The sequence below is a fragment of the Megalobrama amblycephala genome, linkage group LG14, assembly GCF_018812025.1.
Source record: "Megalobrama amblycephala isolate DHTTF-2021 linkage group LG14, ASM1881202v1, whole genome shotgun sequence".
NCBI lineage: Eukaryota > Metazoa > Chordata > Actinopteri > Cypriniformes > Xenocyprididae > Megalobrama > Megalobrama amblycephala.
In genome coordinates, this window is record NC_063057.1 from 10,612,907 (window position 1) to 10,625,181 (window position 12,275).

Consider the following 12,275-nt stretch of genomic DNA (forward strand, 5'->3'; position numbering starts at 1 on the left):
TTGTTGTTTTGACTTTAAATTGTTCTCACAGTGTTATATGTGGTCTGATTGGAGATTTTATGCTTTTATCTATTTGTCAGATGGAGAACTGTACTCTGGAACATCAGCAGACTTCATGGGACGAGACTTTGCCATTTTCCGAACACTCGGGTCACAACATCCAATCAGAACTGAGCAGCATGATTCCAGATGGCTGAATGGTAAATATTCTGACTGGACAAAATTTCTGAAAAGCTTTCCAGCAAAAACATTAGTTTTGTGATGTATACAGTTAAAGTCCTTGCACACTGAGTCCGATGTGTATTAATTAATCCGTTGCGAAAAAATGTGCAAAACAATACAAAATGGAGTATTCAAGTTCATTGGTCCTTCCAATCCTATATAGTATATTCCGTCTCTTTGTATTCCACACCTTGTTTGTCATACAGTACTTTGTGCTGCGAGATGAAGTGGATTTACTTGTCAGACGCCATTCTAGATTTTGGAACACCTCTCAAAATGCTTGCTACGTATGCGAAAAATGCAGAAAATTTAACCTGATCTGAATTTTTTAATAATGGACCAAAGTTTCGGAGGCAGCGTGTAAATGTGATTGACACAACCTGAGGTTGTATTTATTTTTTAACATGCGAAAATTTCGGACGAGAATTTCGGGCTCACTGTGGAAGGACCTTTACTGTGATATTAATCAAGTGACTGTTTTTATGAGTAAGTCACTGCATGATTAATTTGTTTAGAAATACTGATTTTCATTCAGGAACGAATCAAGTTATTGTGAGTCACTTTGAGTGAGTCACCGAATCATTCATTCAACTGGTTTGTTCAAAAATGCTGATGCATTCAGGAATTGATCAATTGACTGTCTTTACGAGTGAGTCACTGAATTAGTCATGTAACCATTTTGTTCAACTACATTGATTCATTCAGGAATTAAACACCATGAATGAAACACTGCTTTTACATTTATGTGTCTGTCCGTGCATTTTTGGGGATTGTTGTCCTAGCCCTCCGTTTCTATCCTTAGCTGGCTGCCGAAGTCATCACACAGTATATGTTACTTTGCTAAGCATGTGCCTGCCAAGAGCAAATGTGTGAAATAAATGTAAATTTATGGGTTTTCTTTTGTGTCCATGAGTTTATGTCCCTGCACATGAGTGTGTATGTGTCCGTATGTGTGTGAGAGAAAGAAAGAAACTCTTTGTGAACGTCTGCAGGAGAGATTAGCTCGTCCGGGGTGTTGAGTGTTTCCTCTAACATCCCGCCTGCATTTTTGCAGACTTATGGAACACAAAAGGTCAATATCAAGATAGTAGACTCGGTCAGGGTTTTCCCATGAAGTTAATCCTGTCTCAGCTGTTCCTGCGAGTGGCTCTCGTTTCAGTCCTCATACGGGGTCAACGTCCACGGCATCAATACCCCCCTATATTCACGAGGAAAGGTGCTTTTGAAAACGCTCATCTCACCTTAATCCTCGCCGTCTGTTACCACGGATACGTCGGACGTTACTTCCATTTCTCCCGCTCTGAAAGCTGTCTCTCTCGCACAAAAGAGCCAGTGTTGTTTAGAGGATTAGTCGCATGGATATTCTATCAAGCCCTTATCAATAGAGACAAGGGCCTCTTGCTATCTTCAGACAATGTGGCCAGTGGCTGTTGATGGTTATTCTTCCTGCACTTTAAAGAGGATCAGCCTTTACAGAGCAAACATTCGGTTAGAGAAAGTTTGGGAGGCTGGAACAAGTTTAATGTCTTTGGGAAACAGTGTATTGAATGACATGGGCGGAACTGTATCATTGGCATCTCTGTGGACACATATGCACTCACAGTGCATGAACGGAGTCGGTGTTCGGTAAATGTTTGTTCCGCTGTTTAAGCTTTACATCCTGTTGGGTCTGTTGCACTGTAATGCAGCACTGCATGTCCCTATGTGCGTGTGCCGCCCGTGTGGGTGGGGGAAGTGTTACGTTTCACTTCTGAGAGCGAGCGAGCTGGTCACGGCTGGGTAAGAGTGGTTCCCCTTGTAACTGGCGATACTGAGGTCTTGGCTCATTTTGGAAAAGCTAAAATGGATTCAATGAAGTATGCAATCATTTCTGTTTGTTTGAACTTCCCTGATTTAAACAGCTCAATTCCTTCTGTATCTTCTGATGCATCCAGACCCCAGGTTTCTAGGAATACACTTAATCCCAGAAAGTGATAATCCTGAAGATGACAAGATCTTCCTGTTCTTCAAAGAGAATGCCATGGATGGTGAACATACAGGCAAAGCTACTATCTCCAGGATAGGACAACTGTGTAAGGTATCATCACATACAGAAACATAAAACACGCACATGGATATGCAAACTTTTCCAGTGCCTTTGTACACACAGATTTAACATATAATAATGTCTATGTTTAAAAAAAAATGTTTTTTTTTTTCTTTTTCTGTTTTTTTTTCTTCTAAAGAACATGTGGCTAATCTGCTTGCATTTTTTCTAGAATGACATGGGTGGACACAGGAGTCTCGTGAACAAATGGACGACCTTCTTGAAAGCCAAGTTGACCTGCTCAGTGCCCGGTCTCAATGGCATAGACACACATTTTGATGAGCTGCGTAAGTAATGTCTATGAACGTTGTAATGTCTAGAAATATTGTGGGTAAATTACCTGTAAAACACTTACAATGGAAGTATATAGGGCAGACTTACAACAGTTGGCACATACATTTCCTTTGCTACATTCCAGATGCTGTCAATAAAGTTTAAGGTACATTTTAATAACTCTAAATTTGTAACACTACAATACTTGATTTAACTTCCAGAGGACGTGTTTCTGATGAGTGCTAAAGACCCAAAGAATCCAGTGATCTATGCTGTGTTTACTACATCCAGGTAATAATAAAAAAATTCTTAAGAATTTACAGAGGATTTCCTTTCCTTTCCTTTCCTTTCCTTTCCTTTCCTTTCCTTTCCTTTCCTTTCCTTTCCTTTCCTTTCCTTTCCTTTCCTTTCCTTTCCTTTCCTTTCCTTGCCTTGCCTTGCCTTGCCTTGCCTTGCCTTCTTTATTTTCTTTGTTTTTCCCTTCCTTTCCTAGCTTACTTCCTTAATTTCTTTGCTTTTTTCCTTTCTTCCTTCCTTCCTTCCTTCCTTCCTTTACTTACTTTGTCTGTACTTTATTTCCTAATTTGCTTTCTTTTCCTTCCTTCCTTCCTTCCTTCCTTCCTTCCTTCCTTCCTTCCTTCCTTCATTTCCTTTCTTTGCCTTTACTTTATTTCCTTCCTTCCTTCCTTCCTTCCTTCCTTCCTTCCTTCCTTCCTTCCTTCCTTCCTTCCTTCCTTCCTTCATTTCCTTTCTTTGTCTTTACTTTCCTTCCTTCCTTTCCCTTCCTTCATTTCCTTTGTTTTTCCATTCCTTTCCTAGCTTACTTCCTTAATTTCTTTGCTTTTTTCCTTCCTTCCTTCCTTCCTTCCTTCCTTCCTTCCTTCCTTCCTTCCTTCCTTCCTTTACTTACTTTGTCTTTACTTTATTTCCTAATTTGCTTTCTTTTCCTTCCTTCCTTCCTTCCTTCATTTCCTTTCTTTGCCTTTACTTTATTTCATTCCTTCCTTCCTTCCTTCCTTCCTTCCTTCCTTCCTTCCTTCCTTCCTTCCTTCCTTCATTTCCTTTCTTTGCCTTTACTTTCCTTCCTTCCTTCATTTCCTTTCTTTGCCTTTACTTTATTTCCTTCCTTCCTTCCTTCCTTCCTTCCTTCCTTCCTTCCTTCCTTCATTTCCTTTCTTTGCCTTTACTTTCCTTCCCCTTTCTTTTCCTTCCTTCCTTCACTTTTTCTTTTTCCTTTCCTCCTTACATTTCCTTTCCCTTCCTTCATTTCCTTTGTTTTTCCATTCCTTTCCTTGCTTACTTCATTCATTTCTTTGCTTTTTCCTTCCTTTTCTTCCTTCCTTCCTTCCTTCCTTTCCTTACCTTTACTTTATTTCCTATTTTCTTTTCCTTCCTTCCTTCCTTTTTCTTTACTTTATTTTCTTTCTTTCTTTCTTTCTTTCTTTCTTTCTTTCTTTCTTTCTTTCTTTCTTTCTTTCTTTCTTTCTTTCCTTGCTTTTTTCTTCAATCTTTTTCTTTCTCCCATCCTTCTTTCCTTCCAATTTTCTCTTCTTTTATGAGATGGCTGTGATTTTATGATGCATGATATGTTTGGCCCTTTAGAGGCTTTGCAGTTCAGTAATCTGGTTAAACTCAGACAGGCGCTGCACATCGCTGCACTCTGGATGGGAATTTCCTTCTTATCCTGGTCTCTGCCCCCTCTTACCTGTTTCACCATTCAGCCTGGGCTCAGCACAGCTCAGAGGAAATATGATTAAGGTGGTAACCTGAATCTCACTCCCTAGCCAGACACTCTCTTCTCTGGGCCTGCTGGCGTGGAGCGGAGGGCTGGGGAGGGGTAAAGGCAGTAACAAAAGCTGATAAACGATTTTCAAAAGAGGGGAAGACTTTTAAGATGATGGATGAGCACACTGTGTGTGTACGGAGGTGTGCGTGCATGTAAACATGAGATGAGGAAGAGGACAAACATATCACGATTAATCATTGTCAAAAAGCGAGAGAGGCAAAAGCGATCATCCAAACCGTACACATCCTGTTCATGTGTTCCCACCTCACTGATTTCCTAATGTATGCAGGGAACACAACACTCAAAAATTCAATTACAGGCTTTAAAGAATTAGACTGCTTTAATTGGTTTTCTAAGTGCCCCGTTTCTGAGATGAATAGAAGTGCATTCTAGGAACTTGCTTTTAATATTGCCACTTAATGAGGCCTGAACTCTGCTGTGATGAATCAGTATTTTATCTCTCGCTCTATCTTGGTATGTGTGCTACGAGTGTGTAAGCACATGTATGTGTGTGTGCGTGTGTGTGTGTGTGTGTGTGTGTGTGTGCATTTTTATGTCTGGGACCCTGACTGAGTGATAGGGAATTAGTTTATTCATGTGCCCTGTGGTTAATTGATTTTCTCACTAATTAACATTTTACAAATGCTAAGGGCTGATCACCACAGTGTGTTTGGTTTCATGGCTGTTTAGGGGGGTATGAGGGCTTGGATACACACATATACACAGCAATACAAATGCTAATTTGTACATCAACTAACACATTAAAGTACACATGAAATCAGAATCAACCCTTTCTGTTCTTATTGTGCTGAATTTATTTTTGCATATCGTCACTGTTCGGCTGAAACCTTGTATGTCCAAAATTGCTACTTTTCAGGAAATGGAAAAACACTGCATTTTTTTAAATAATAAAACACGGTGTTATCATTGATATTGTGATATTGTCATTGATATATACAGTTGATATTGTGGCTTTATACATGGTCAGACACTTGCATGTCAAATGGAGTTATGAGGTTTTTGACCAGCGAATTTTGGACATACATTTTTTTGTATCATCTGAGGCAGCAAGTGCATCGCATTACGTTTTCATAATCTTACAGGTTATAAAGTTTACTGTAACTATCTAGGTGCTCAGTTTTTTCTGTCATTTGTCCAAAATCTCCTGTTAATAAAGATGAAGTGCTGTGCACAGGCTATTTAAGGTATGGCTTGACAACAAATGCTTGACTAAGACACTCTTCTCCACTCCTCAAATACATAAAACATTAGCCTTTACATATAGTGTTTCTTCTTGAGGAAAGAAAATGCTGTACTTCAACAACCAGTTACCCTTGCATTGCAAACAAACAGAGATGGTCAAAAATGTGTGTAGCACTTCATTCAAGATTTAAGTAGGGTGGAGTTATAAGGTTTTACAGACAATTTGTGGATTCAGTGTAGTTACAAATTTTAGTCACAAGCTCTTTTTAATACTTTTCATCAGTTAAATATTTGATTAATGATTTAACCTCCATTTTCTCCCTTTCTCCACTCTTCTTTCCTCAGTAATATCTTCCGTGGATCAGCTATATGCATGTATAGTATGGCAGACATCCGAAGGGTATTTCTAGGTCCATATGCCCACAGGGACGGGCCAAACTACCAGTGGGTTCCCTTTCAGGGCAGAGTGCCATACCCCCGTCCTGGCACAGTGAGTACTGGCCAATATATTTGGCATTAAATAAAAAATGTTTTCTGACAAATTACAGCTTTATAGCTGTGTACTTTTGTTAAAATAAATGTTTTCATACAGAATAATAATAATCACGATGAACTATTCTTCCAACTAGTAATAAACTGTACTTTATTAGCCTATTTGGTAGCACATTTACCAGAATTTATCTGAATATTCATTCTTGCAAAAATACTTTGAAACCACACCACATTATTCAGAATGCCCATATTGAAAGCTGAACCTCTCTTCATCTCCCCTCTCTTACCCACTGTAGTGTCCCAGCAAAACGTTCGGAGGATTTGACTCCACCAAAGACCTTCCAGATGATGTAATAACATTTGCACGCCTGCACCCGGCCATGTATAACCCCGTGCAACCGATGGGTGGGAAGCCCATAGTGGTGCGCACGAATGTGGAGTACCAGTTCTCTCAGCTGGTGGTGGACCGTGTGGAAGCTGAGGATGGCCAATACGATGTCATGTTCATCGGCACAGGCTAGTAAAACCAACCAACACGTCAATATAGAAATATAACTGTTGTATAAACAAAACAAAGCCTTAATCCAGGAAATCACTCAACTGGGCCATTTACACAGATGCATTCCATCATATAATTCAGGTTTTCCAAGACTAAAATAAGGAATATCTTGATTTTTAATTGTTTTAGCTTATATTGTTATATGTCCCCTTGATTGTTTGCTGAGCCCCTTTAGTTCACACAAAACTACAAATGTTTTATATTTTTTATTCACCCTCATGTTGTTTCAGACCTATGTGATTTTTTTTTTTTTTTTTTTTTTTTTTTTTTTTTTTTTTTAGAAGAGAAAGAGTTAGTCTGTTAGTTACAAAGTTACAATTACTTAAGAGATATTGTACAGAAACATAATGGATATTAAATATATTCTAATCCCAAATCAGATTTAGGAACCGTGCTGAAGGTGGTGACCATTCCAAGGGAAAGTTGGCATGATCTGGAGGAAGTGGTGCTGGAAGAGATGACGGTGTTTAGGGTAGGAGCTCCAACTGTTCATTACCCAGAGAGCTGTGCGTTTCTGCTTGTTATTGGAATCAAAATCCTCCAACTATAATTTTCACTTTAGTACATTTAATTGCTCCCCCATAAATCTGTCTGCACAGCCACAGCATGTCATCAAACAAATATCCTCGGATCTTAAAATGCTCTGTTTTCTCTTTAAGGAGCCAACACCTATTACTGCCATGGAGCTCTCCACTAAACAAGTACGTCTGCTTGAAATTACTCTTCACCAGCCATTAGCAGAGAGTAAACCGTGTCCTAATAGACTTATATGTTCATCTGTCAACAGCAACAGCTGTACCTCGGGTCAGATTTAGGGATTTCCCAGATGCCCCTGCACCGTTGTGAGGTCTACGGGAAGGCCTGTGCCGAGTGCTGCCTGGCAAGAGATCCATATTGTGCCTGGGACGGGACTGAATGCTCTCGATATTTTCCCACTGCTAAGAGGTAAGCACATATTGATTCATTTATTGAACGTTTTATTGCTTTTATTTTAGTATCTGGATCAAATTACATATTCTTAAAGGGACAGTACACCCCAAAATAATTTTTTGACAAAACGTTCATTTTTTTTGGTGAATTATCCCTTCCCAAGTCAAGTCAATGACACGTTAACACAAATTATGGCGCCATATTCACTGTTCAGGTGTTTAGTGCACTACAAATTCTACATCTCAACACACACAACACACATGCATAGACAAGCACAAACACCTGGATCCAAGTATTCAGGCTGCTTTTAAACACACTATAAACACATGCTCGTGATACAGCATGTACCACTGTTAATATATTTATAGTAAAACACACACACGCACACACACACACTCTGTGCCAGCTACACCTTCACAGAGGAAGAAGAGGGCCATGGCTTTGGTCTCGACACACCCTCGTGGCACTATGGTCCACGCCACTCCAAATATTTTCAGTGTGCCTAAAATGCAAAACAGACATCCTTACCGCACCTCCCGCACGTGCCGAGACAGCCCAAGTCAAGGAATGTGTGTGTGTGTGTGAACGCCTTAGCAAAACATGTCACAGAAACGAGGAGACACAAAGAGCTATACACTGAAATACAAGAGCAGAGCTGGAAAAGAACATTAAGAAAATGACAGATCATGGGAAAATGACAAAGAGGCTGTTTCAAGCACGTTTTACACAGCATCTCAGCAGGATTTCATATTTCACTTATCATTCCCCAAGATCTACTGCAGCTAAACCTCACACCAGATTCTGAATGTTTTCAGTTTCGACACAGGAAATCTTCTCAGCCTTTCAGTACAGTTGTGAATGGATAAGAGTGCCAGCCTTGGCTCAGTCCCTGGCCCATGTTAGCATTTAAGAGATGAAGCTGCTCTCTTGAAAACTGTTGTAAACACTCTTATTGAAACTGAAAGACAATGATATGCAGAGCTGTTATTACAATACATTTGAAGGTTCTGAACGAAGTTTAGAATTCAGTAATGAACATTATGAATTAAACTAGGGCACCAACACATCAAGCACATCTACCCATATGCCCTTCCATCAAGCACCTAAATTACTGTGTTAGCGGAACCACATGGATTTGCAAGTTTTCCCAAACACTTTCCCCATCTGCCTTTGTGGAGACAAACAGATGCTGTCCCATTGGATGAATCAGTGTTGCTGTGTTGGGCAATGTTAAAGGTGCCGCAGAGGCACGTTGTTTACACAGATATTTGAATTATTGTCTCTGTGCATTAACCTGGAATAGTATAAAGTATTTTACCATATATATATATATATATATATATATATATATATTTTAAAAAAAAATCACGCATCTTTAAGTCTAGAAGGCAATATGGTACAATGTAGGTGTTTGATTGAAACAACAGTGCACTCTAGTGGCCTGAGTGTAGAAGTGTTGCAAATGCTAAATGCTAAGTTTAAACAAAACCAGCCAAAAGTGAACATTCTCAGAACTTAATGTTCTGGCAAGGTTCTCTAAAAGTCATGAACAAACATTCTTCCAGTAATGTTAACAGAATGTTCGTTCAGAGAACATTCATCTGAACTAGAAAAACATTCTTAGAACATATTTTTGTTACCTGGGAAGATCTACATCACATCTTGTCTCATCCAATCATTTTTATTTAACAGGAGAACAAGACGTCAGGACATCAGAAATGGGGATCCTCTTTCCCAGTGCTCTGATCTGCACCACAATGGTAAGAATAAACACATACAGTACATGTAGCTACATAGCAGTGGCATCTCTGAATATTTATTTCTGATCAGGCATAATCAATCAGTTGCAATTCAGCTGTCCACAGTCACCTCGTTCAAGAAAAACATTAACAACGATTGGTTGGCCTAAGATTGTGCATATTATCTTACATATCTTTTATAATATAATGCACTGAATATTATGCAATTGTGATTGACTACCTAAACACAACATCCAGTAGTTGAATGAGTGAAACGAATGGCATGCTTTAATACAGACAATCAGCAATACATTAGAATTAAATCCGAACAATGAAGTTCATGAGAATTTATGCACTGTAATCTTTCATTTGTGTAGATGCCACTGATACACCCTTCTATTTCAGTACCCAGGGCATTACTGAACATTACCTCCTCATGTGTCTGTGTGTGTGTTAGATGATCTGGAAGGTTACAGCAGTGTGGAGGAGAGAAGTGTGTATGGCGTAGAGAACAGCAGTATGTTTCTGGAATGCAGCCCGAAGTCTCAGAGAGCTCTCATCTACTGGCAGCTACAGAGACCCAATGATGAGCGTAAACATGAGGTACACACACTTAATGAAGAATAACATAAGCCAGCAAGGCATGCACTTAAATGATGGGTTATCATTGTAATCTTAATGCATCTCTGATATTTCTCTGTCTAATATGTAAAAACCATTTTTCTCAGTTCATCTTGCAGTGGTCAGTTTCCAGATTCTTCACATATTACATTACAAGCTCCCTGATATTGGCATTCTAACAGTTTTAACAGTTTAACATAAAAATGCACTTTAAAGATCATTTGTCTCCAAATAGAAATCACTTCGTTCTGCCATTGCTCGGAAAGCACCGCCCCCCAACTCACACCATTGTTGTGTTAAAATCTCACCAAGGCTGCATTAATTTGATCAAAAATACAGTAAAACAGCAATATTTTGAAACATTATTGCAATATAAAATAACTGTTTTCTGTTTTAAAATGCTATTAATTCCTGTGGTTGTGAAGCTGAATTTTCAGCATCCATTACTTCAGCCGTTAGTGATCATCGATGATGATGATTTTCTGCTCAAGAAACATTTCTTTTTATTATCAGTGTTGAAAACAGTTGGGCTGCTTAATAATTTTGTGTAACCATAATACATTTTTATACAGTTCAAAAGAACAGCATTTATTTGAAATAGAAATATTTATTCTTTACTGTCATTTTTGATAAATTTAATGTGTCCTTGATAAATAAAAGAATTAATTTCTTTTTTTTTTTTAATCTTACTGACCCCAAAAATTGTAATTAGCATTAGGTTGCATTAGGTTGTTGTTTTACAAAGGTAATGGGGAATGTTGTGACTAGTAAATTAAGGGATATTAATGAACAGGATATGACATAATGACCCCCCTTACCACCCACCACCACACATACACCAGCTGTGTTTCTCTTTCAGATATGATCAGGCAAAAAATAGCGCTAAAGTAACACCTCACCCCAGACAGTCATCGAGCTAATATAATAACGGTCAAATTTCAGCCTTCCTGCTGTGTAAGAAAATCCCCTAACTGTGCTGTAGCTGTTGCACCCCAGATGTGACCTCAGCGTTTAAGATTTTTTTTTTTTGAGGTCAAAATAAGTAAAAAAGTTTTTTAAAATGAAACTTAACTTTACTCCATCTCCAAGATGTTCATGTCTTTCTTTCTTCAGTCGAAAAGGAATTAAAGGTGCCCTAGAATCAAAAATTGAATTTACCTTGGCATAGTTGAATAACAAGAGTTCAGTACATGGAAAAGACATACATTGAGTTTCAAACTCCATTGCTTCTTGTGCACATCTGTGCACAGCTGAATCATCAGACTAGGTAAGCAAGCAAGAACAATAGCGAAAAATGGCAGATGGAGCGATAATAACTGACATGATCCATGATTACATGATATTTTTAGTGATATTTGTGAATTGTCTTTCTAAATGTTTTGTTAGCATGTTGCTAATGTACTGTTAAATGTGGTTAAAGTTACCATCGTTTCTTACTGTATTCATGGAGACAAGACTGTCATTATTTTCATTTTTTAAACACTTGCAGTCTGTATAATGCATAAACACAACTTCATTCTTTATAAATCTCTCCAACAGTGTGTAATGTTAGCTTTAGCCACGGAGCAAAACCTCAAACTCATTCAGAATCAAATGTAAACATTCAAATAAATACTATACTCACATGATCCGATGCATGCATGCAGTATGCATGGTGAACATCTTGTAAAGATCCATTTGAGAGTTATATTAGCTGTGTGAACTTTGTAAATGCACTGTATTATCGTACTTGTGTATTATTGTACGATTTAAAGGGGCCGCGCGCTGAATCGGTGCATAGTTAATGATGCCCCAAAATAGGCAGTTAAAAAAATTAATAAAAAAAAAATCTATGGGGTATTTTGAGCTGAAACTTCACAGACACATTCAGGGGACACCTTAGACTTATATTACATCTTGTAAAAACTGGTTCTAGGGCACCTTTAAGTTTTTTGAGGAAAACATTCCAGGATTTTTCTCAATATAGTGCACTTCAATGGGGTTCAGCGGGTTGAACGTCCAAATTGCAATTTCAATGCATCTTCAAAAGGTTCTACACAATCCCAGCCGAGGAATAAGGGTCTTATCTAGCAAAACGATCGACCATTTTCTAAAAAAAAAGAAAAAGAAAAAAAAAAGTATATACTTTTTAACCACAAATGCCGTCTTGCACTAGCTTTAATATCGTAATAACGTTGGAAAGCTCACACATGACGTAGGCGGAAGTACCGACCCAGTGTTTACAAGAAGGAGAAGGAGGACCTTTCAAAAGTTGTTGTATGTTGAATGACATATTTATATGTTTTTGTGTTAGTTTATTGTTTAAAATGGTCCTTTTGTGTGCGTATCCTGGATGTTTTTTGAAACACTGGGTCTGTATTTCCA

The 12,275-nt window shown here is 38.4% G+C and overlaps 1 protein-coding gene across 2 annotated transcripts in view; it reads left to right on the forward strand.

Moving 5' to 3' along the window:
* The window catches only part of sema3aa (sema domain, immunoglobulin domain (Ig), short basic domain, secreted, (semaphorin) 3Aa), a 124,420-nt gene that overhangs the window by 109,330 nt on the left and 2,815 nt on the right, over positions 1-12,275 (forward strand). For both annotated transcript variants that reach the window (XM_048157002.1, XM_048157001.1), the window contains 11 exons: positions 81-200; positions 2,157-2,299; positions 2,481-2,595; positions 2,803-2,872; positions 5,916-6,060; positions 6,359-6,578; positions 7,002-7,093; positions 7,281-7,322; positions 7,409-7,566; positions 9,244-9,311; positions 9,748-9,893. In XM_048157002.1, the coding sequence (XP_048012959.1) occupies positions 81-200; positions 2,157-2,299; positions 2,481-2,595; positions 2,803-2,872; positions 5,916-6,060; positions 6,359-6,578; positions 7,002-7,093; positions 7,281-7,322; positions 7,409-7,566; positions 9,244-9,311; positions 9,748-9,893 (1,319 nt within the window). The remainder of the gene's footprint in view (positions 1-80; positions 201-2,156; positions 2,300-2,480; positions 2,596-2,802; positions 2,873-5,915; positions 6,061-6,358; positions 6,579-7,001; positions 7,094-7,280; positions 7,323-7,408; positions 7,567-9,243; positions 9,312-9,747; positions 9,894-12,275) is intronic.